Source organism: Phalacrocorax carbo, chromosome 17 (genome assembly GCF_963921805.1).
Source record: "Phalacrocorax carbo chromosome 17, bPhaCar2.1, whole genome shotgun sequence".
Classification (NCBI taxonomy): Eukaryota; Metazoa; Chordata; class Aves; order Suliformes; family Phalacrocoracidae; genus Phalacrocorax; species Phalacrocorax carbo.
This window is the reverse complement of record NC_087529.1, coordinates 2,333,489-2,357,601: the sequence shown is the minus strand read 5'-3', so window position 1 is coordinate 2,357,601 and position 24,113 is coordinate 2,333,489. Positions and strand designations below refer to the sequence as shown.

The following is a 24,113-nucleotide window of genomic DNA, read 5'->3' as shown; positions in this document are numbered from 1 at the left end:
TACTAAAAATGTTTGCGTAGTCTTGGTTCTGAACAGTGCACTACAGATCTCAAGCGCTCTTTCAGTGGTTTTTCCTTGATGTGGGTTTGAGGAACTTGTCCTCTAGCCGAATATACGTTTTTGAGCTGTTTTGGCTTATTCAAAAACCCCATCATGTCTTTCGCTATTCTGCATGTAATGAAGCCTCTTCCCCTCCCCTCTGACCTCTTCCTCTTGTCCCACCAAGTCAACTTTTTTTTTGTCAACCCACAGGGAACTCATCAGACCTTATGCTCTGGCAGGATCTGAGAGGTTCCAGCAATAACAAACACACCTACAACAGCTAATGGTGTTTTCAGAAGGACTTGAGATAAATACTAAATTTGTTCAAAGGAGTCTAACTGCACACCTGATGCTGGCTTCCAGTTTCTGGTCTTGCCCATGTGGTTTAGGACATTTCACACACCAAGTCCTTAAGGTGATGCAGCATCCTGAATGAAAGGTGGGGTGGTTCTAGTATCTTTCCTACACTCAAGTTTCTCATCCCCATCTAACACCTCCGTCCTAATGCTGTTACACCAGGTCATGCAACCCAAAGTAGCAGCTTGGGTTGGGGATTGGGCAGAGCACTGTAGTGCTGGTGTCTTTCTTGGTTCAGTGGGGCTCTGTTGCTGGTGATACTTGAGTGACTGACCCTTTGGAGATCTGAATCCTCATCCTGCAAATCTCATCTGCGTGTTTTATTTGTGTTTATTTTTTAACTTCGGCTACAGACTTCTAATATGCGGCTCCATTGAGGAGAACCCGCTGAGCTGTGTAAAGTTTCACGAGATTCGTCCATTGCACTTAGCAGCTAGTAGTGTAAGGGATGTGCTGCATCCCTCTCTTTCTGCAGGCAGGTCTCTAGAAGCTAGTGCAGTCTGCTCAGGATTATCCAGAAGGTCCTTTGCTTTCAAACGCAGGGGCAATGGGCAGTTGGCTGCACTGGCAGAGCCGGTGAGGTTAACCCTGCATGCCATACCTGTGTGCTGTAACTGGTGTGTGGCACTGTGGAGGTGGTCCCTGTGGCTTCTGGGGTGGCACCGGCTGCCTGGCTGAGAGAGCCACTGTGTGATCTCAGGGGCTGGACCTGTCTTTTTCACCATAGTATTTTCCACTTCAACCTACTAGGAATTGCCCATGCTTTCCAGTACTGGGGTGAGAAATGAATATACCCTCTCCTGGGAAGTGCTAGTAATTAGGATTACAAATTTAGTGGAAGAGGAACAAGGCAAGGAGGGATGAGAAGTATTTAGGACTGAAGTAGACTTTTCCTTGCTCTAGAAATGCAGCTACTTATTGCCTTCATGCACGCCAAGGTAGTTAAGCACTAGCCAACTGCTTGGAAGTACTTGATGTTTTACTTTTGCAACCTTAAAGTGCTGCTGTTACCACCTGTCAAGCCGAAATAGGCCAAAATGCAGAACGAGCAGCATGGTCCATTGAATAGCTACTGCTCCTGAGGTGTTAAGGAAGGGAGTCACAATGTGCGGAGACTTTGGCTGCGTGGGGAACAGGGATCGCCAGGACAGCTGTCCGGCATCTGGAGCCGTGGACAGCAAATGGTCTGGCTCAGGGGGGTCCTGAGCCAGTGTGGTTATTGCAAAAGCTTGAATAATGGAAAAGGACTCCACGCCATTGGATTCCTCTTTAGCAAGGCCAGTCTTGGGTCTGTAACCCCGAGAGTATCCCAGAGTGTCCTGCCAGCCACGGAACACAGCCGATGCTTCATCTTGGGAACGAGGGCTTGGCTCCCTGGTCTGAAAGAGCTCTGTGGCTGCTCATGCGATCGCTGCTGTTCATCTGGGTATTTGCACCCTTCTGAATGATGCTACAGCTTGTTTTCTGTTGACCACAGAGTTCATCGGTGTTTTCATTTTGAAGGGGGCAGGAATGCTGGCTTCTTGATGGAGTCGCTGAGGTAATTCTAAGGTATGATGAGTAGAAGGTATTTCTGCCAGCTCTTGCTTGTTGTAGATGGTCTGCAGGTTTTAGCTTGAATTTGTGGTTGCAGGTGGCTCCAAGTGAACTAATTCATGGTGGTGTTCTAGTTCTGTTCTTAGAAATAGAACACCAGTAGCAAGCATGCATATTCCAGTTATTGTTATATCTCACAGATTCAGATAATTTAAATAAGAGAGAAACAGAATACCCGGCAGGAGTATCTGCATTTAACTCTGTATTAAAAAATGAACTTCGTATGAGCTTTGCATGCAATAAGCCCAAAGACCGTAGTTCAAAAGATCTGCCGGAAAAAACCAGCTGTTTATATGGTTATCTTACGGAAACTTAACTTTTCCACTCCTCCCCTTTTCTGAGCTTGACGCTTAGATGTGTTAGTTTCTGTAGGTTTTGTAAATGTGTCTGTTCCAGAATCTGCCCCTCTCCTGTTGCTTCCCTTCCTCTCCTGCCCTGGGCGCAGGTGCGTACATGTCCTCTTTGTTGGGGTTGAACCAGAGGCCTGGCCATTCGCAGTTCCTCTTTTCCTTTTTATCACTGACTCCACTTGGATTTGACGTTTATCTCGTTCCCCAGCCTTCCCCAGCCCATGAAATCTCTTACACACCTTTTCTCGTTTCCCATCTGTGTGCCATGGTACATAAAACAGAAAACAGTGCGTGCATGATGGACCACCTTTCAAATTGCTCTCCTGAAGCAAGCTGAAGAGGAAGAGGATAGTTTCCCTTCTCAGAAGAGCTGTAGAGTCCCCCCTGGGGTTGTTTGTGGGAGACGGTTATGGGAGCCTGTTGCGGAGGTGTTTGGGCAGGGACAGGGCTGGGGAGGAGAGCACGGTGACTGCATTGGTATAAATCGCCTCTGACTTCATCCCTGTGTGAAATGCCATCGCTCTCTGCTGACGTTTGGGCTTCAGAGCTTCCGCTCTTCTGCAGGTGTTTGTAGAAGAGCAACTCTGGACTTTCTTTGTCCCTGCTTTCCTGCTTTACAAGCACAGTACAGGTGCATCATTTTGTGTTGATAAAGTGACCTGTGGGCTCAGGAGTAACGCAAGCTACAGAACATGACAGTTCACTCTCTTATTGCCACGGGACAATCCATGCCAGCGTCTTTGCTCATGAGAGGATGTGTTCATCTTAAAGGATGGTGGGATGAGGGGTAGAAAAATGAGAGAAATGCAGTAACTGTGCTGGAGCTCAGTAAAAGCTAGAAAAGAACTCTGTAACCATTAAAAAGAAAAAAAACAGAGAGCACTTCAGAGAATTAAGTGCCCACCACATGACTTTGTTAGTGAAATGTTAGCACCCCTGTGGTCATGGTGGTCTTGCAACCACTTACTTGGTGCTTTGTGTCCTGAAAAATGACCAGAGCACATGGCGCCGTACCGAGGTCTTGCTCTTTCCTGTGGGTCAGTTCTGTGCAGCTCCTGTTGGACTGTACGCTGCCCGCAAGCGGCACGTGCTCACTGGAGAGATCTTCTGCAGGGGGGAGCCCAAAGCAAGCTAGGCACAAAACTGTCACTTTGCTTCCTTTGTCACCTTGCGCTGAACTCCGGTTTTCTTGGGATGCCCCTGCACTGACTGGCCGCTTCGTGTGTTTTAAAACGCGTTGCTCCCTCAGACCTGCATGACCGTAGTAAGTTTTCACTGATAAATCAGATCCTATACCCCATCTCCAGCCGGTGCCTGGCAATGCATACGTAACTGTACTGTGAAGCGGAATTAGTTGCTGAGATCTCCCTACCGAGGTTTAGCTTTGGGCTCTGGTAGGTAGGCCTAGTAAAATTCCGCAGCACGTTAGAGACTGTGCGTATTAATTTTGCATCTAAAGCAGCACAGTATGTCAGATTTCCACTTTATAGTCTCTCTGCGCTCACCCAGTCCTATTTGGCAGGTTTATTATTTTTTGGTTTTGTGGATTCTTACACTTGATTGCTGACACTGGACTATGATTTAATATGATCTACCTAAAGGTAGTAAAAACCCAGAGTTTTTTACCCAGAAGCAAACTGTGTGTTTGGCTCTTGGCCTGCCTTGTTTGGCAGGGGTCACTGGAAGTCCATGCAACAGCATGCTAAATCCTGCAGTGGCAAAAAGTCTTGTAATATAGAGTTTTTAAGAGTTTTGAGAGAACACAAAGTGACAGCTGAGCAGAAAGCGAGTTCCTCTGCAGTGGCAGCTACATGCAGAAGCAGTGAGAGTTTCCTCTGCCTTCTGCAATCAAACCAGTGAAATGTAAGTCTTTGGATTCTGCATGTATTAAAGCCCATTAACTTTTTTCTCCTTTCCTATGTACGCAGGAGGCAGACAGTGGGGAAGAAGAATGCCGGTCCCAGCCCAGAAGGTAAGATTGTCACCTGAGGCTTGCAGGAGCCCTCGAGAACACCTTTCTGTGGGAAATGTTCCACAGGGGGTTCTGTTGTTGCTCTGGCATGTTCTGCAAACGTGCATCATTTTCTGCCTCTTGTTAATGTTGCACAACTGTCTTATGTGTACCTTACGGGAAAAGACATTTAACCGTGGCCTAAATGAGGCTCCCAGTAAAGAGTTTGCTGTAGCAGGAAACAGGAGAAGTCAGATTACACCCTAAAAAAATATATATGGGGAACAGTTCACGAAGATGTCGGCGAGTATATTCTCCAGGCTGCTGTTTGCTTGCTGGGAGTGGTGTCTTGCCTGCAGACGTGTTCTGAATAAGATGGTGATACTCCACTTCTCGGTGCAGGTGGAGACTTAGCTTATATCTTAGGAGCAAATCCTGGGTGTGTTGTTCCTTAGCTCCCTCCAGTGTTGTGTGTTGTTTCTCAGGATTTGGTCCATCATCAGAATATTCTGAGAGGAATAACCACACCAATAAACTCTTGTTCTCTGGTTAAAAAGCTTCTGTTGCGATCAAGAGCTGAACTGGATTATTGTAGTTAGTAGGAGCATCACAGGAGAGACTTCAGCAGTGATAGTTGTCCTTGAACTGTGTTTCTTCACCTCCTGGTTATGCCCTTGTGCACATCTTTGGGATCTGTGAGAAGTTTCTAGCAGCTGAAGCACAGGGTGACCCTACGCCGTAAGGGCACGTGCTTCTTAAAATAGCACGTTTGGTGGACGCGTAGGTATTTGCTACTGATGCAGATAGCCAAACGCCTACTCCAACGCCGGGAAAACACTGAGAATTTACAGGATTTTTTAAAAAAATTGGGATTGATTTGCATTGAGATGTTCACTTTAGTAAATGCAGGTTTCATTTGCTTCAGGAAGAACCTTCTTCGATAAATGCTTATCCCTAAAAACCAAACAAACATGAAACTCAGCTGATCGAACAGTGACAAGTATTAATGCTGGTTTTATAACATAGTTGTAGTCTTAAGTGTAGACCTCTTAGTCTCGCAAGCTTTGTTCCTATCCTCTAAGCCATCAGAATTATTTCAGCTAAACTTAATAAAAGCAAAAACTGTATATACTAGGTAACCTCTCCAGGAGCAGGAGCACTTTCTTGGCTTAAAATGTTGCAGTCAAATTTTATGAAAGGTGTAAGATTCCCTCCAGAGGGAGTAAAGGGGAAGTGAAGGTGAAACAGTGCTCACTTTATGAGCTTTTTGGCTGTTACAGTTCTTCACTTAAATGTTGTTTGTGTGAGTAGGTGACAACGGAAGCTGTAATTTCTAGTATTTAAGACTTGAACAAGATTTGGGCTTTGGATTTGGGGCCAGCTTGGATGAATCTGTGAAAGGAAAAGCTGTCCTGGTTACAAATTCCCATTATTTCAGTGTAGTCCTGCGATTGTGTGGCCCGGGGAAGGTGACTGGTCTGTTTCCTTCAGTCTTCTACCCTTAAATGATGATTTAAGAATTGCGTTTCTTCATTTTACAACTTTCATGAGTGAGAGGAAAGCTGGAAAGGACAATTCCCAAAGGCTCGAACTGAACTCAGCTAAACTCTGATTTTCAATTTCACTTAGCCTTCCAGCAGTCACAAGATCAACTCATGACTTGATCTCGGTATACATAATGTATTGGAGGGGATGGGAGGTATGTAATTGTTGTGGGCACTTAGCAACAATTGTAGGTTAGGTTTGAAACGAGTGTTGTTTTAATATATTTTAAATAACTTCCTGCGGTAGGAAATGACAACCTGCTGTTGATGTGGTGATCTGAACTCCGTGACTCCTGTTGCTGGGGTCAGAAAGCTAACTGAAATCAAGATCCTTCTTAGGGAAAACAAGGGGGTGGGTGTTAAATGTGTTTGATTACAGTAGGATAAAAATAATACAGTCAAATGTGGTAAGTAGTCAACCTGGAGCCCTGCTGTGGAGGAGCAGCAGTGGTCTGTAAACAGCTTTTGGGTGTATCTGATCCCCAGTTTTCAAGGGAACATAGCAAATAGTAGCTATTAAAAATCCAGACAGTAAAAAGGCAATGAACTGAGTTTGGCCTTTAAAGAAAGGCACGTTACCAGCTGCAGTGTCGCCGAAGCAGCGCTCTGCAGCAGGCTGACATTCCTAGCCGCCTGCCCGGGCACGGCCAGGCTGCTGAAGTTCTCCTGAGGCATAATTCGGGTGACCTGGCTGTAGCTACAGTCGGCTGGGGTGGGATTTTTGCTATTTGTAAAATTCTTCTGACCAGGAGTCCTTTTGTCTCCTGCACTCATGTAAAATTTGTTCAGACACTACCTCAGGGTAGCATGTTTGGCATCAAGCATGCCCAAACTCATCCTGTTAACGGGGCGTTAAATTACAAGAGTACTGCTGTGGCTAAAGCATGTTTGGGCTAATAAAATAACTTTTCAATATTTATTAAATAGGATGTTAGTGCACAGAAATGTTAATGCTTGCAAGGGAATTAGCGGAAGACCTAACCAAAAGCACGTAGACATATTTGGTGTCTTTTTTTTGGTGTCTTTTTTTTGGTGAATTTTTGCAGAGGTCTGTCTTGAAGGTCACTTTGTGCAGCCTTCATTTCCATCCCCTTGAGTCCCCATGTGTGTCTGCACGGTCTAGGCTTTGCTGCCTCAAATGAGATGAATGTTCCACTTAGATCCAGCTCAACAGCATTGCTAGACCTGTGGCTAGCAATTTCTAGAGAGCTTCTTCTGTTAGGGTTCTGCTGTTGATCTTTTCTCCCTGATGAGATACGGGGTTTATACTGAGGTGAGGGGAACATGCAGAGAAGACTGGCAGTCTGACAGCGGGAGTGAGCACTGCTTGTTGAGCTGAGGCTATGAAGAGCAATCAGTCTAAATGTCCTCCATAGAGGCAGAGAAATCACCTTCAAAGGGGAGCTTAAACTTGTAGGTAGGTACATCGAGATCATCATACCCAGAACAAATAACCTATCTGGGTCTTTAGGACCGAACACCACAGGCGACTGTGATTGCATGGGCTCGAGTCCCGCAGACGGGAGAGGAAGTGCGTGAAATCATTGTTTAAACTTAAACCTGCTCTACAGAGCAAACGATGTGACAAGTCTGCACTCGCCACAAGGCTGCTTCCACCGGCACCATCACGGAATGAGGAGTTTTCTGCTTCATGAATTAGCAGAATCCACTTAAAGCTTTTCTCCAAAAGATGGAAAAAGCTATTACATATGCAGAAAGAGAGTCAATGTGGGCTCTGCAATTATCCTTGGAAGATGCTTGGAACAGTATTTTCTGACAAACTCTTTTGTACCGATGCAGAGAGGAATGGTTTGTCTTCCTACCTGAGCAAAGTTCTTAGGTATTGTGAACACAGACCTAATTTTTAAAAAGACTTCTATCTGTTACTAAAAAACACAGTAAATTAACACTGCAAATACCTGAAGTCAAGCAAACAGGTGAAAACCAGCTAGGCTTGTGGAATTTTTTCTCTCTCACCCAAGGCCTGCTCTGGGGAAGGCCAGCAGGGTCTCTGCACCCTGCCGTAGCTGTGACCATTCTTGCAGCTTATGGGCGAGATCCCCGAACCCCTGACACACGGGTCCAAGTTCTTGCTCTGGAGTCCCTGATGGAGCCAGCCCTTGTCACCTGTCTCACTCTTGGCTAATGGGACTGAGACAGAGTACTGCATACGCAGATGTCCCGAACAGTCTATTTATTACATTTATTACCTTCATAGCTACCGTCTAGACGTTTTTATTAGGCTATCTGGAGGCTGTACAGCTAGCTGGCCTGCGCATCTCCTCCCGTCCCCAGACGTGCTGCTGCCGCGCTGAATACGCTCTTAATGGAGCATTTCTGTTAACAATCTCTTTGCATCGTCCCAGTGTTATTAACGCTTCCCTAAAACGCATGTGTATCGAGCTTTGAGTTGTGTTTACACCAACCGACGTATCGACGTTCAGTTTTTGTGTGCTCTGTGCCAAGGTTGCAAGGATTCAGCATCTTTGTTTTGCTGACAAATGACATCTCCAGGGCCCGGGGCAGCAGCGGTGCTGCAGTCTGCGTTGGATTTGCTGTCAGGATCTGCCGGTTGCTTTTTGGCTTTGTGTTTGAAATGGTGCCTCCATTTCCACACTATCTGTGTATCTTCCAGTCCTGTGTGCCTTGAAACAGCTCTTGTTGCTGAAATGCAGCATTTGAGGCTGCACAGGAACAGCTACATGTAAAATTGAGCAAGCTGTATTGCCTAGTGAGGCTGCTGGGGGCTTCAGAGCAATTCTTCGAGCTTTTATGGCCTGGCACTTGGTCAGACTAAAGTCCATTTGCTTTGGTAAAGCCGAGGAGCCTGTCGTTCCCTTGAAGTGCCATAGCGTGCGATTCGGTCCTGCTCGACATCTGGGGTTTGTTACCTGAGACTGTGCTCAAAAAGTGCTTGTCCTCCCCTTTTCAGGTGGGGGCGGGAGGGTGCTGTTAAAAAAGAAGGAAAAACAAACAAACAAAGACCTCAACAAACCCAACACCTTTTGCAGCCTAAGTATGCTTACCTTCTGGCTTGTTTTTTTTAGTCAAGATAGTTCCTTCCAGGAGTGAACTGGGAAGGAAAGCAAATCAGATTATTGCCATGATAACAGTTAGATGTGCCAAGATGCCTCAAGGTTTCAAGCTGTGAGTAAATACCTTTGTTTTAGGAGCAAAAGACCACAGTCTGATGCAGGAGCTTATGGTTTATAACACTATAAAAGTTGATTTTCAAATAGTAAGTGGAACTGGTGCATGTGCTGCCGTGTATAGGGCAACAGCTCAATAATTGTAAGCCAACATGTTTGATTTTTTGTTTTTTAAAACGGAGACCTATTGTAGGCTTCTCACTCCCTGAGGGTTGCAGCAGACGTGCTCGTCTCTGGGAGAGAGGGGGGCGATTCTGTGATATGAATTGACTGCACTTCGGGAGGCTCATTCAGTCCGCACCGAGACGTGCGAATCTGCAGCATCCTGCGTCTGTTGTGACTTCTGGAGATGGGTATCGTCGCCATTCGGTGCTCTGTGGCAGGCTCCTGACGCTTCTGGCTAGCCCTAAAGCATATCTTGTGTTACAAGAGAGACTTACAAAAGCCATGCGCTGTGAGTTCTAGCCACGAAACCTTCTTTGCCCTTCCTTTGCTTGTGGCTGCAGCTGCCAAACGTTCGTTTTGTTGGTACTTGAACAGTAGCTGAATCTTCTAAGGGGTGCGCAAGGCAGCTTGTTAACTCCAGATCGTGAGTAAGAGGGGACTGTGTGTCATGTACAGGAAAGCTTGTGTTTATCCATGCCAGAGTTTACTAAGCTCTTGTAGTATGACCCTTATCTTTAGAACGTGTTTCCTGAGTCCATCTTTCTGTCTTTCCTTTCAGTGACAGCTTAGCCTCCCTGTGGCATTCACTCCAGCTGCTTGTGGAAAGCGTAATACCGAGATAAAGAACTGTTCTTCTGTTAATCTGCCAGCTCTGCTGACCACCAGAAAAGGTGCTGTGGCCCGCACATCACGATTTGTGAAAGTGGGTCTGTGGTCTTCATTTCTGAATACCAGGTGCTTTATCACCAAACCGTGAGCAAAGGCATAGCCCTGGTAGTAAAATTGGGTTTATGAGATTAGTAACAGATATCTGCAGGGCTAGTTCACTGCAAGGTCTATGTCTGCGGTTACAAGATGCTCAGTCCAGTCCGCTTGCATACCTGTGGGTCACAGTGATGTGGAAGATGACTTCAGGTGTGATCTTCGGGTTGACGGATCAAGCAGACTAATATCGTTGCGTTACCAAATTACCAGGTAACCGTACGATGCCATTGCAGGGAGCTCGCTCAAAATACAAATGCTTAAAAAAGGGCTTTTTAAAATTTGTCATTCTAAGTGTGTGAACGGATGTGAATGAGGAACAAGGCAAGGACAAACTGGGAAGTAAAAGGAATGAAGGTGGGTGAGATCCCTGAGCTACCGAAGGGGGCACCGAGCAAGCCCAGAACAGCCGCCCGCATGCACTTGTGCTCCTTCAGAGGTTAGCGAAGGAGGGGCAGACCAGGAGGTGCCAGAAGGATTCCGTACGTGCTTGTGTCTCCTGCTGAGCATGAACCAGGTGCTCAAAGCAGGAGGAATCTAAGTTAAGGAAAGGTTCTGGTTGTAAATGGAAAGGGAAAATCCAGAATAGCCATTCTGGTCCCTTTCCTGGTAGGGCACCTTGGCAAGGCTTCCAAGTTAAATGTGAATCCTCAGGAGTTTTCCGTTCTGTGTGGATTTCAGGCTCTTAAATGTATTTTGAGAATCTGGGCCAGGGTTGCTGGACTTGTTGCCATTCAGCTCTTTGGTATCTTTGCATCAAAAACATTCCTTTATAGAATTAGGGGGGTGTTTTTGACGGTTCAGAGGATTTAGATGTTCCTTTTTCATAGGTCACTGAAATAACACACTGCCTATTTTACGACCTCAGACACATCATTCACACATCTTTCTTCCTTGCTGGACTTGGAGCAGTGCTGTAGCAGTTTGTGAGGGTCTGGATTAACTTTTTTTAGTAGCGATGTAGATGTTTGCATGGAGGGCAGTTTGCTGTGCAAAGGGGATGCACTGTAGGTTTTGCATCCAAAGAACTAGTTTCTTCAAAGCTTCTTTTGAGTTGTTCGAACACATGGGGAAGGCAGCTCTCCAGAAAGCAGAAGGTGGCTGTGGGAGAAGATGTTTCAGCAGAAGTTGTCTCGGCGCGTTACCCTTGTCCAACATCAGTGCTGCCTGTTGAGACGCCGGAGTGACAGAGGCTTGTGCCCCTTTTCCTACCCCTGCTGCCTGGTGGCACTGCTTGGGTCCCTTCGGTGATCTTTGCTTCGCCTCTGTAAAACGGGTGTAATTGAGCATTGACCTCGGTGTGTCAGACCCTCTAAGATTTAATGATAAGTGCGCTATACAATGATTGGGTGTGGGGTTTGTGAGGGAAGGGTTTAATGAAGTGATAATATTGCAAAATAGGTGTTGAATTCTCAGCTAAGAAGCCTAATCATCGATCACGATGGGCAACTGACCAAACGGGCTTTAAAAGCAGGGGTTTGTTCTTTCTGTGATGCTTATCACTCTGCCCCTGCACCTGTCTGATTTCTTTGCTCAAGAACTGGAAACAGAAGTACTCTTTGACAGCTTAAATAACCAAATTTAGAATGTGGCTTCCTGTTCTGACTGGTTCTTCAGGATTCAAGTATAGTTTTGCATGCTTTCCCTGTTCCTCCCCCCACCCACCCCCTTTTTTTTTTTAACTAGATATGGGCTCCTTCATAATTACTTTGTTAAATTTCCCGTATGGTGTGTAATAAAGCTGGTGTAATAAAGCGCTGCCTCGGTGGGTGGTATGCCTCTCGCTTACTGGGAAATCTTTGTTTCTTTACTGTGCTCTATCTCGTTCTGCCCTGCGTGCGTTGGCTTGTTTATGATCCCTGCTACTGAAATGGATTCATGTTTTCTTGATAAACGGGACTACGTAACACAGTAGCTTTGTCTCCCATGCTAAAAATGGCCAGAAGACTTCTGACAGATCAGCTTCTCCCTCCGAGGTGGGGAGGCAGCAGGAGGGGACGAGCACAGGAGGTGCTGCTCCCAACGGATCAGTCTCTACTTGTTTACAGGTTTGCTGCGCTCATTTAAGGCTCTCCCCAGATAAGTCATCTGTTTGGACTCTTAATCCACTCAGACTCATCTGCGGACTCTGTTCACTGCTGAAAGCCACGTGTCCTCACAGCAATAGGATAAATTAACTGACCTCCCACCAAAAAAGCAGGGGCATCCGATCCTCTGACCCTCAAACAGCTGGAGTGTGGCACAGTATTCTTCAAAGCTACCTCTCGGGACCCTTTTTACCCATCAGACCTGATGCTGAGACAGCTGTCTTTGTGGGGAAAGGCTGAGTATCGCTGCTGGTGAGAAAAACAAAGTGTTTGGCCCCACCTCTGCGCACGGAAATGAACTCGCTACCTCTGCTCTCCCCAGCGGTGCCTGCGCAAGGCTCCAGTGCTCGGCTGCGTGTTGTTTTCAAAATTCTGTAACTCTTCATAAACGACACCGGAAACAGCTGCCCAGCAGTAAAGAACAAACTTTCCGTACGCGCAGTAAAGGTGGCTGAGCAGGCACTGCCGTAGCTCATCGCCCTGTGGGAGAGGATGTGATGGTGGTGAGGGGGAGGTTTGTTTGCCTAACGCAGCAGCTTCACCAGTTTTTTCATAATCCCCTGAAAACATGGGTTCGGGTTCTGCATTGCCTTCTCCATCACACTGATGCTAATAGATGGAGGCCAAAATTCCTACGCCTGACAACATCCCGGTGTTCCCTTTACCTTGAACATGACTGACACTGGGGCTGGAGTGCCTTCCCCAGGCTTACCCTGCTGTGTCGGAGGAAGACACAAACGTTCCTTGCTTTTGCTGAGAGTACCTGGACTTCAGTCCCAACAGACTTAAAATAATACCCAATTCTTCATACCCAAGTTGAGAGAGACTATGGCAATATGTCGTCTTCATGAGGGTTCTTCAAAAGGAGAGAACTGAGAGGAGCAGAGAAAAGTCTTGCTGGCAGACATATTCTGTAACAAAAAGAGGTCGCCGGGCCCCAGTGTAGGCTAAGACTTGAACATGCCTAATAAGACAATCCATGCTCCAGATTTAATCATCTCAGCATGTGAGCAGACACTCAGCAAACCTCTGTGAGATAGGAGTGGGCGGAATACGGTGACACCCACACCTTTGTGTGGTCTGACAAGAAGCAGCAATTCAGCCTTAAGCTGTTGATCTTGGATGGAAACATTAGCTTGATTAATGTCTTCTCTGCATGGGGACCATGTGCACCGACAGGACTCCGTGTCCAGCAGTAGGCGTGCTCTCTGCAAGCGTCAAATCTGTGCATGCTAATGCAAAACCTGACTAGAGTGCCTCATGCATTTTTTACTGGTGACCTATGTACCGCAGGCTCAGCTGTACAGGGGGAATCCCATTTGCAAGCTGCTAGCCCCGCGCCGGACACAGAATTACTCTATCACATCATTGCAAGGTCAAAGCGTGTTAAAACGCACAAAGTAAGGCAGCTGAAGTCACCGGTGCAAGCTACGGTGACTGTGTTGCTTTGAGATACAGACGCTGGGGGAGATGATGGATTGTATGAATAAACCATGTGTTTTCAGCCTTGTTGTCTGCAGACAGAACACTACCAGTCAATGCAAGAGATTTGTGCATGCGTCTTCTCACTCCATCCCCTTATTCTTCTCTCCAGAGGCAGCTCTGGTGGGCATTCCCTCTGTTCCCTCCTCCTGAAGCGCCTGGCCAGACACCCTGTGTGCTTTTCTTCATGGTTTTTTCCACGATGCTTCCATAACTGGTTCTAGGTGCTGGAGAGTAGCTGGCTTAGCTTGGCAAAGATTTTGGAATGTTTTTTTTTAACGGCGTGTCTTGCACGATGTATGTAATTGTAGTTCATTAGTGGGTGCGGTATTCAAAGATGAAATGCAACCCTGCTGCCCAACAAGGGCCGTGCTGTACGGTGTGCGGATGCGGTGGCGTTTACCACTCCTCTGCAGCGGCCGGCATGGCCCTGCTAATCCTGTGACCTCCTGGGGAGCACGAAAGGCTGGCCCCGAACCGGTACGGGCAATGCCCTTTTCCCCTGCCGCAAAGCGTCGTTTCATGCCCTGGGCTGGGAAGCGCTGGAGCCCCGGACAGACTTATTTACATCTTGTCACGCAGTGATTAATGGCGGTGCTCACATGCTCTGTTGCAGCACGGCAGTGATTTAGGCCGTTACCTGTCATCACTGCAATTTTGTGCACTTTAAATTCTTTATGTATTTGTCCCAGCAGAGTGCACCTGCTTCCAGCAAGGAGCAGTTTCTTGGCTCTCTGGTGACCTGCAGCCTTCAACTCCCTCCTGTGCAACCCCTCGCAGCCCCTTCTTTCTGCCTGCTCCTGCGTGCCGAGATCTGGTCGCTGGGCCAATACTTCTGCTTATGTCTAAGTGTAGGATGCAACTTTGACAAAGCTATAGGGTGTTCCTTAAGCCTGATTTTAAAAAGCAGAATATGAAAATGGCACACGCTATACAAATGGAGGGGGGAACTGAACTGCTAATCTCACTAACACGTAGCCTGAAGGCAGTGTCAGTCTCAAGCTGGTGTTTCAGTCTTTATGGCAACAAAACCACGTTCAAATACATTTTATTAGTGCCGATTTCAACAGATGAACTTATTTGAGGATTCCCTACTCCTGTTTTCTAAAGGTTGAAAAAGAAACAAGCTGGGATATTTCTGTCATCGTTTGGTCTCCTGGCATATGGAGACACAGTGTGTGGTTGTATTTAATCCAGGACTAATTCATTTACAAATCTATTATCCGTATGTTATGAGTAGCTGCTCTAAGGTATTGCTTGTAGTTAATCACTGAACTTGTTTTTAGGGGCTTGCCTTTGTCATGTGAGTTGCATGTGAGTCTGGTCTGGACAGTATCTAAGTGCATTTAGTCTAATACAATGCTTGAATAAAGCCCTGAAGTTATTAATTAGAATAGAACAGAAGTTCTGGGTTTGTTTTTCAGTCTATGAATGTGTGGTATGCATTACTACTGAGCATGAGGTTCTTGCCAGTCTCTTGACCTCGGGAAGGACTGAGTTACCCTCCATTTCTCTAATGTCCTGATTTTTCCATTGCTTCTTGCAACTGACTTCATTTCTGCCTAACAAAATGATTTTTTTTTGGCGCTGCAGCAAGCTGGCACTGCATTTTCTTTACAGCTGTGAGGAACCATTACCAGAGATGTGCTCTTGGCTATATAAGATGACATCGCTTAAATTAATGCAACCAAACCATATTGTAGCAAAACTTGCAGAATCGCAAATTCTACTGCTTTGTCCTTTTGTCTGGGAGCCCCTGAAGTGGGGATGGTTGAGACCTTTGGGACACGTGTCTGTCTTGCTCCTGTGAAGTGTCAGACCTGAAGCAGTTGCTGTCACACTATGTTGGGTTTTTTTTAAACCCTTCTCTGCTTCTCTGAAGGTTTTAGTTCATAGTTGGAAATAAACCCTAGATGAAGCCGCCTTTTGGCTTCTAGCTCCGCTGTCTGATCATAGGGGCAGTGGTTTTTTGCTGTTGAGTAGGAACCATTAATAAGTACATGCATTTAATGGGGCATCTTCTGGTGCTGTGTTACTGGCTCTGAGCACGTGCCACCCGCACCAGACTACTTAAGAGTGGCCCCGTAGCTGTGTCCCTCTGCGCTGGGATGTCCCGCGTTCCTATGGGAAACAGAAAACGGAGCTAGCTTCCGAGGTTTCCCGGCTGTTTTCCCACACTCCTTAGTTAAACTGCTCGCTCGGTGTAAGGGTTGGAGAACGCAGATCTGGAATAGTGTCTGCTCTGGGGCTGCCCTGTGCACAGGGCTGGATTAAGCAACCTGCCCTGCCGCCTCTCCTCAGTGGAAAACCGTAGGAGATTATTCCCTTGGGCTGCAACTTCGGCATTCCCAGCACCCAGAGGACAAGGTTTTTGTTCTAAAGAACTTCCTTTCTTCCTTTTCTCCTGAGGGGCGATGGAGCTAAAGATTAAATAGCAGCGAAAGGCAGCTGCTTCTCTTCTCCTTTGGCAGAAGAGGAGCTGTCAGGTCTCTGCGTATGAAAGTTATTGCCAAGAACTACTTCCTCTGTCTCCTGCAGGAGAGAAATTAAGGTCGTTTCCTAAGCACCTGAGCTGTCGCTGCCTGCCTTTTGCAAAACATCTTTTGATGTGCAAAGTTTGCAGCCCTCCCCGGCCCTTCTGGCCTAGATTTTGGGGGAGGGGGGGAAGTAAAAGCCACCAGTGGTGGTGCCCGCCGCCCCCTTCCCTCTCTCCTGAAGGAGCCAGCGGTGGGTCTCATCCTGAGCCCTGAGGGAGGGGGGACGTGTGTGCCCCGCTGCCGCTGCCCTCTGTCCTCGCCTGCTCACTCCCGGCTTCCCCCCTGCCCCGGCATCCCCCCTGCCCCCCGCTGCTTCCCCCCTGCCCCGGCTTCCCCCCTGCCCTCTCTCCTCGCCTGCTCACTGCCAGCTTCCCCCCTGCCCCGGCATCCCCCCTGCCCCCCGCTGCTTCCCCCCTGCCCCAGCTTCCCCCCTGCCCTCTCTCCTCGCCTGCTCACTGCCAGCTTCCCCCCTGCCCCCCGCAGCTTCCCCCCTGCCCCTGCTTCCCCCAAGCACCCTCTCCCTGCCCCCCGCTGCTCCCCGTGCCCCGCGCCCGCTGCTCCCGCCCCGCAGCCCCGCGCCGCCACGTGCGGGCCGGGGGCGGGGCCGCGGGCGGGGCCGGGGCGGGGCCGCCCGTGCGCAGTGGGCGGGGGGCGGCCGGCGGGGCAGAGCGGGGCCGGGCGGCGGCGGTTCCCCATGCCGCGGGGCAGGGCGGCCGCCTGCGCGGGCCGCCGCGATGATCCCCTACTTCTCCGACAACGCCGTCATCTCGCAGGGCGCCATCGCCCAGCTGTGAGTATGGGGGGGGGTCCCGCACCCGCACCCACCGGCGCGGCTCCCCGCGGCTTCCCCCCGGGCCGGGCGGCCCCGCCGGCCCCGCTCTCGGGAGCCGCGTCCGCCGCAGGTTTCCTTCGAGCAAAACTTCACGACGGCGCCGGAGCCGGCACCGCTGCGGGGAGCGGGGCTGCGGGGAGCGGGGCTGCGGGGAGCGGGGCTGCGGGGAGCGGGGCTGCGGGGAGCGCTGGCACCGCAGGGCTGTCCGCTTCCCCGGCCCCGCTCCTCCGCCCTGTGCTTTCCCCCTACAAACCTCCCGGTCCCGCCCGAGCGCTTCGGTGATACGGGAACTGCCCGGGGGAAGCTCGGCTCTGCCCGTCCTCCTGCCGGAGCCGCCGGTTCCCCGTGCGGGGTCCCTGGGGGCGGCGCGGGGACCCCCCCGGGTCCGGGATGCCGCAGGCTCCCCTCGCTGCCCCCCAGCAGACACACAGCCGTGCCGTGCCTTGAGAGGAGATACAGGCTTCCCCTGGCCGTGTACCTTGGCGCTCTCTCGGGCTTAAAGCAGAGATTAGCCCCCTGATTTGATCTCTCGGTTTGGCTCGTCACGAGGCAGCAGATGGGGGCTGCGGGGTTGGGGTTTGTTCTTCAGGTCGGTGCAATAGGAGCAGGAGCGAGACCTTACACCCGGGACCTGCAGGTCGTGAGGGAGAGACATGAGCTGATGCCAGTTTTTAAGCGCTGCCAGTCTTGGGCAGCTATGAGGTGCAGAGTGTCTCTGTGCCTCAGACTAAGCCGCTTGCAAAATCAGCCTCTCCAGCTGCACACCCTCCTTTGAAATGCAGATATAAATAATCATTTAATTTGTAGACAATTAAACATCAACCGCCTGAGTTGCGGGGGTTTGGCTGGAAGGATTAAGGAGGGAAGGGGCTGCTATGGGGCGGCAGATAAGGCTTTCGGAGATAGTCCCTGCGGTCTAGTCACGCTTGCTATTTCTTTAAAGAAGCCAACGGCTGTTTTATCTCTTGGAAACATCATGAAAGGCTTAAAGATAGTAGGATAAAATGCCGAGTCCCACCTGGAACCGTGTTCTTGTTGCAAGAAGACAGTGTCTTGCTAGAAATTGAGCTGCCTCGCGCCTATGAGGTCTTCAGTAGATATCCCTGCTTATGCTTGACGGGGAAATAAGTCCCTAGACTCCATGGCCTTTAATTGGAGCGTAAGCAATCACTGCTCTATTTGGTAATCAGTTAAGTCTCTCTGAGCCTTTCAGAGTCTACCCAAAATACTTGCAATTAGTCATTTTTTTTTCCGCTGGGGGTGTTGCCTGTGAACATGACGGCTTTCCCTGTGGCTGCCAATAATGTAGGTTTAAGGGTGATGTACCTGAAGTGGTCTGTGGAAGCACGGGTGCGAACTGGATATGCCCTGGGCAGTAATTTTGGAATTGTGGAAAAAAACCCAGCCTACTGTAGGCTGAAACATTTCCTTACAGCTCAGGATGACTTTCCAAACTATGTTAGGTAGGTAACAATTTAAGTGCTTTTAAGATGTTTGTTTTATATGCTGCTCAAACACTTAGCCCTCGGTTTGAGACTGCACAGAAAGGGATCAAAAGAGAGGGGAAATACAGCTTGTCTCGGCTCCCTCCGTCGCCAGTAGCCCTGCGGTCTTGTGTCTAGTAGTGGTTTAAATTGCCACTAGGTGGGAAGGACCACCCTTTCCTTTTCTGGGGAGGGAGATAACTGGGTTATCAGAGGAGCTTACACTGTCCTTTGCCTGCTGGAAGGAAAGATTAATAAGCATGAGAATGACTGAGCTTTTGGCCCACACATAAATGTTTGCACAAGGCTGAGCACTGGATTAATATTTCGATAGCGTTGTCAATCAGGCCGGTGCTGTGGCTTTTGGGCTGGCATAAGAAGGACCTCTTTTAAAGTTTATACTCCTAATTACAAGTTCACAAAGTCTGGTTAATATTGGATGTCCTTATTTCATCGTGGGTAAGGCCTAAAAATCCAGATTTTATTGTTTTGCCGTGCTAAAAATGTGTTCTCTGTGGAATGGGAAGGGCAGTAGTGACCCAAACGTTATCAGAAACTTCTGTTTCAGTGTATTCTTTAGTAGATGTATTTGGCTAATCAGCTCTGACTTTCAGAGATCAGCAGAAATTACTCTTGTGTTGACGCTTTTAGTCAGTAACGTAGTCAGCTGGTCTGGGACTAATTCATTTCAGGTTCACAAGGATTCAAATCAATGTCCGAGAGACTTGTGTTTAGCAGAACGCTCAGAATTTATGGTTGTAACTCATTCCAGAAAGTCTTGCTGCTCTCATTGAACCTCGTGGGAATTGTGCTGATCTGCTGGTCTGTTTGTGCGTAGGATTCAAACTTCACTTTGGTCTGCTGAAACTCTAAGGCAGCTGATGGAAAGGTAGAAAGAAAAAAGCAAAACTTCAGACAGTCTGCAAATACCAAAGCATTTTTAACAGAAGAAACCTGCAGAGATTGCCGTAGAGCCATTCTTCCTGCCTGCAGTCGCTTCCTCTGCCTTTGGCCAAGTTTCAGGTAGCTCATTCATTGTGTTGGTGCCCCTGAAGTGTTTTTTCCGTGTCCCTGCGATAACGGCGGATTCCTCTGTCACTTAGTTTTCCTCTTTATCTCAGCAGCCGTGCGTGGCCGGGTCCCACCAGGCGGGTGTTCAGCAGGGGAGCGCTGCCTGACAGTGCGATGGGCGCTTCGCCTTGTGGTTGAACCTGAGAAGTAACCAAAGCCTAGCTTTGGTTCCCGCACCCCCTGGCATTTTTGGGGGTGTTTAAATCTTCTTGTCTCTGCCTCAGCTCCCTTTCCGCAAAGCAGCCGTGAGAGCCCTCCCTGGGCTCGCGTTAAGCATGTGTTAACGCACTCTGATACCGTTTACTGCTTCATCCTCCCGACGCTGTGGGAGCCAGATGGATCTAAAAACATGAATATGTCCACGGTTCTTGTACTTGCTTCATACCAGTCTGTTTTCTATTATAAGATGTTAACTGATAGTTTTTATAAGTATTTTAAACTTTTGGGGGGGGAAAAGGAGCTAGAATAGATAGTTTCTTCACAGTGTTTTAGGTATATCTTGGAGCTCTTAAAAAAAAGTAGTAAAACCCACAAGTTCAACAGAATTATTTTCAGCGAAAGGTTAAAGGTAGCCACGCTGTTGTTGCAGACTTGGCTTAGCAGCCTCCTGCTCTCACCTAATCAGTTTTCTTGTAAGTGACAACCCTTTTTCTGCATAGTGTGAAGAAACACCACTTCACAGCTAAGAGGAAGTCCCAGGCTGCGCAGGTAATCACAGACCGTACGCTAAGTTAACAACACCTCATTGTATGGCCTCCTCCTCCTCGCCGCAGCCTGCCTTTGTGCCCAGCCTGCCTTGGCCCTTGTTCTCCCCCACCCCTTCCACGTACCTTTGTCATGCGGCCTATCTGCTAGGAAATTTCATGACCATCTAATTTTAAATTACGCCAAGTGCCAAGTCAGGAACTTTAGGTAGGTGTGCGGCTGCTGTTGGCATTGTTTGGGGAGCTGCTTATTTATTTATCATACGGGAAGCCTTACAACCATTTTATCTGCCCAGAATGTTATTGCTGCCAAAAACCTTGACTCTTCAGCCATTAGACCCTAATCCTCCAAGCAGCGGGTTATTGGAAATCTTTAATTGCCTCCGTACCATTGTAAGTGCTGTACCTTTGTGAGCGTTTTACCATTGTGCTGAGAGTCGATGGTTTTTAAGAGCTGACGAGGAGATGCTTGGAAGCAGCTGCTCAAAAGACTGAGGATCAGCAGAGTGATGCCGGTTACCGCTCTTGGCTCCAGCTGAGGCCGCCTTACGAGCAGAGGGTCACTCAGGTTGGAGGTGTTTGAAATACGGAGACAAGTTGATTAGCTCTTCACCTCTCGTACAGGATGGTGGGATCGGTACGGACTATAGCAGCGCTGCTTTCCGGTTAAGTGTGCATTATGTCCTCGGGGTTTGTATGGCTGCTGAAGACAGCCTCGTGCTCCGTCAAGGACGCGGTGGGAATGTGCAGGCAGGGGAACCTGACCCCTTACCCTTCCTGCCCACTCCTCCTCTGCGCGGCTGAGCTCCCCCAGCACAGTGATCAGGCTTCCTGTTGACTGAGCGGGGCCGTCAGCGATCTCTCATCTTTTTTTATTTCTTTGCTGATTGCAATAACACAAATGCAGTGTGTAAAAGGCCTCCTACTACCCTCTGATAATTAAAAACTCTATGCAAATCAGCTGTGGTAGTTGTGTAAAGGTAGTATGCTGTGTGCTCTGAAGTTGATCATTAACTAAGCCAGGGCTGTATTGTTCATAACTCCTTTTCCTGCTTGGCTTTTCCTTTTATTGCCCTGGAAGCTGTGGGTATTTGTCTCACCGATCCTTCCTGGTAGGGGGTTGGAAGAGAGACAGAGATGGTTATCAGACGTAAAATCAAAACTTGAGCAGCAAACCAGTGTTTCAAGGACAAAACCCCCACACCGCCACCAGTTTTTGAGCAATATGTTTAGTGAGGAAGCCCACGCTCTGGGCTGCCAAGTTCAGGTTTTAAAAGGCGGTGAATGGTAGAGGTTACCTCTGAGATTCTGTGTTTTCTTGAAACTTCTGCAGATGTTCCTCTCTCTGGAAGTGCTTGGGATTTTTCGAAAGGCTATGAAGCAGAAGGACCTGAGTGAGATTATCAGCAGAAAAGGACCTTTTGGGGCCAGTGAAGAGGCTGGCTGGGATTCTTTTTGCAGGACTGTACTTCCTTGTACCTTTATCTGGGAGCCCCTGGCTAAGATATTACTTCATTGTTTTTTAAACAACTTAAAGCTAACTTTCCTGAAATGTTGCTTCTCACGCGTATTTGTGGGGTCAGAGAAAGTTTAAAATCCTGCATCCTGCTCTACGATAGGCTCTGAAGAGTTGCCGTCTCCTCTGCATCAGTCTGGCAAACAGCATTTAAATTATCAGCCTGTATGGGTTTAAAACCAGTTCAGCGATATTTTTTTCCCCGTTGTAATGCATGTGATGTGTACAGGGCGAATCTGCAGCTTGTTTCCAGCCCTGGTGTTCTGTAGCAGCTGGCTGAAGACTTTTACTTCCACAAACGCACGGAGTAAAATTCGTGGCTGTCGCTAATTCTGAATGCTCGTGCTTTTGCCGAAGTATTCGGAAGACGCCCCTTTGCTTTGCCGAGGCACCTGGGCCCGAGCTTGAACTCGGCAGCTTGGGAAGCAACTGGAGACTGGCGGTAGTTGTTCTGCAGGCACCTATTGCGGTGTTGCGTAGGATTAACCAAGTGTTCTGGGACAGAGGGGACCCTCCTGGTTCGAGGACATCAGCCCGCAACCGAGGGAGGTGGGGGAAAGAAAACCCTGTGGAGGCGAATGGTAAAATTAAGCCGTACCCCAGCGTTGGGGAGGGCTGGGGCCGACAGAGGAATCCAGCCCGTCAACTCTCCGCATAGGGACGGCGCTTCTTGGCATTGGCAGCTTTTCAAATTTGGGCATTTCTAGGTGTATTAAGGCCACAGGCTCCTCGGTCACTGCGTTTTGCTGTTTATCCCGTACTTATCTGGCCCTCATCAACATTGTACTCAGCCCGTTGGGGTCTCTGGGTTTATTTGTAATAAGCCATTTAAGAAGTATGCTTTTTCTCAAAACACCTTTGTTATAAGTAGGATAAATCCAGGGGCTGCTGAACCATAAATGATTTAGTCCTTTCTTTTAAACAAATGATCTTTGTCACTTAGTAGTGAAGTCCTTAATTTGTTCACACGCCTCTCACAATGGCTTACTGAGGTCCACATTGTCCCACCAGCCCGGGCTTTGTCCTGCCTGTGATCTCCTCGGTAACTCCGCGGTTCTGCCTTTGCTTCACTCTGTTAAACTTCCAGCTTTTCACCGGAAGAGCACAGATTTGTTACAGGTGAATTCTGTGCTGCGGGTCTGGTGGAGGCACAGGGATGAAGCAGAGTAAGTTCATCCCTTGATCCAGTGCTGTCTTGAAGTGCCTGGGGTGGGCTGGGACTCCTGCCCCTCCAGAGGACTCTTGATGAGCTGAGCTTAGACTTAACTGTCTGTACGCCAGCGTTACTGTGCGTAACGAATGGTGCTGTATTTCCTCTCACCCCGTGCTTCGTTCGCCAGCCTGAAGAGCGCGAATCTCCTCGTCTGAGCCCCTTATTGCCCTGCAGGCTCCGTTCCTGCGGCGTCCTCGCGGGACGCTTTGGAGCGGGCTGTTACCTGTGCTGTGGCTCAGCCGCCTCCGGCTCGTCGCGGCGGTGGCGGGCGGGCGCGGGCAGCCGTATTCCGGGTGCATTGCCGATGTTTTGTGAAAGGCTCCAAACGGCAGGTGGGACTGGAGGAGGGTCGTTTTGATTAGCAAATGATAAATTTCTCTTTGTCAGGTGATAATTTAAGAGGGAACCTCGTTTGTGTAAAGGTACAGATGGGAAAGGCTATCTGTCGTTATTCTTAACCTTTGTGTTCTGAAGCTTTGTTAGTCTTCTGCTTGCTTCCTGCAGCTTGGTGCTGGATTAAAGTGAACCCAGAATTGGTTTGGTTTGGGTTTTTATAAGGCTCTGTGTGGTGGTGTGTGAAGAGTTTGTCACTGGCTTCTTTGTTGTTGTTGTTATTGTTAGGGTTGTTTTTTTCCCTTTATTTGCTTTGGAAAAGATGGAGAAATTAAAAAAAAAAAAAACAAATGCAAAGCGGAACAGCTGCATTCCTCTGTGTTGCAAAGCCCGAAAGCCAGTTAGTCTAAATAAAAACAAACAATTTGTCAGCACCATTTCTAGCCCCCCTGTTGGTTTGCCACGATGAGAAAGTTGTAAGAAAGCGAACGGAGGAATATTCACGGGCCCGGTTAACAAGCAGGGAGCAAACGTCCATCGGAGAGTTTCGTGGCAATAGGTTCGGCGCGTGCGGGGGAGCGGGGCCGGCGCGTGGTGCTGAGCCGACCCCCCCCAAACGCCGCGCTGGGCGAGCAAGCCGGGAGCCCCCGTTTCGGGGAGCAGCGCCTGCTCGGCAGGACATCACCGAGCTGCCCAGCACAGTCGCCAGAGCAAAACCTTGACGCTGTTGTAAAGTTACTGACTTCTTTGTCCTTAGTTCCTTCAAGTACACTGTGAAATGTTTTACGAGAGGCTCTCTAGCTTGAAATGAAGCAAATAGCTGTTCTAGAGCCTTTTAAAAGCCGTTTAAGAGCCTTTTCCCTAAAGTACACTCTGTTCTCGTTAGAGACTTCTCTGGGTCTGTGATACTCGGCAGTGTTTAGTATTCCATTGATCTT

General features: G+C 48.6%; 1 protein-coding gene and 1 long non-coding RNA gene across 4 annotated transcripts in view; both read left to right on the top strand.

The window, feature by feature from the left end:
- The window catches only part of SSH2 (slingshot protein phosphatase 2), a 104,021-nt gene that overhangs the window by 30,833 nt on the left and 49,075 nt on the right, over nt 1-24,113 (top strand). Inside the window, 1 exon segment of the mRNA XM_064467883.1 lies at nt 4,274-4,317. Within this exon segment, the coding sequence (XP_064323953.1) occupies nt 4,274-4,317 (44 nt within the window).
- Nucleotides 16,719-23,538, top strand: LOC135316088 (uncharacterized). 3 transcript variants are annotated; one of them, XR_010375541.1, is made up of 4 exons: nt 16,719-16,812; nt 19,177-19,361; nt 20,069-20,117; nt 21,447-23,538. It is a non-coding gene; the product is annotated as an uncharacterized LOC135316088 (long non-coding RNA). The 3 variants fall into 3 exon arrangements; XR_010375542.1 differs by lacking the exon at nt 20,069-20,117; XR_010375543.1 differs by lacking the exons at nt 19,177-19,361; nt 20,069-20,117.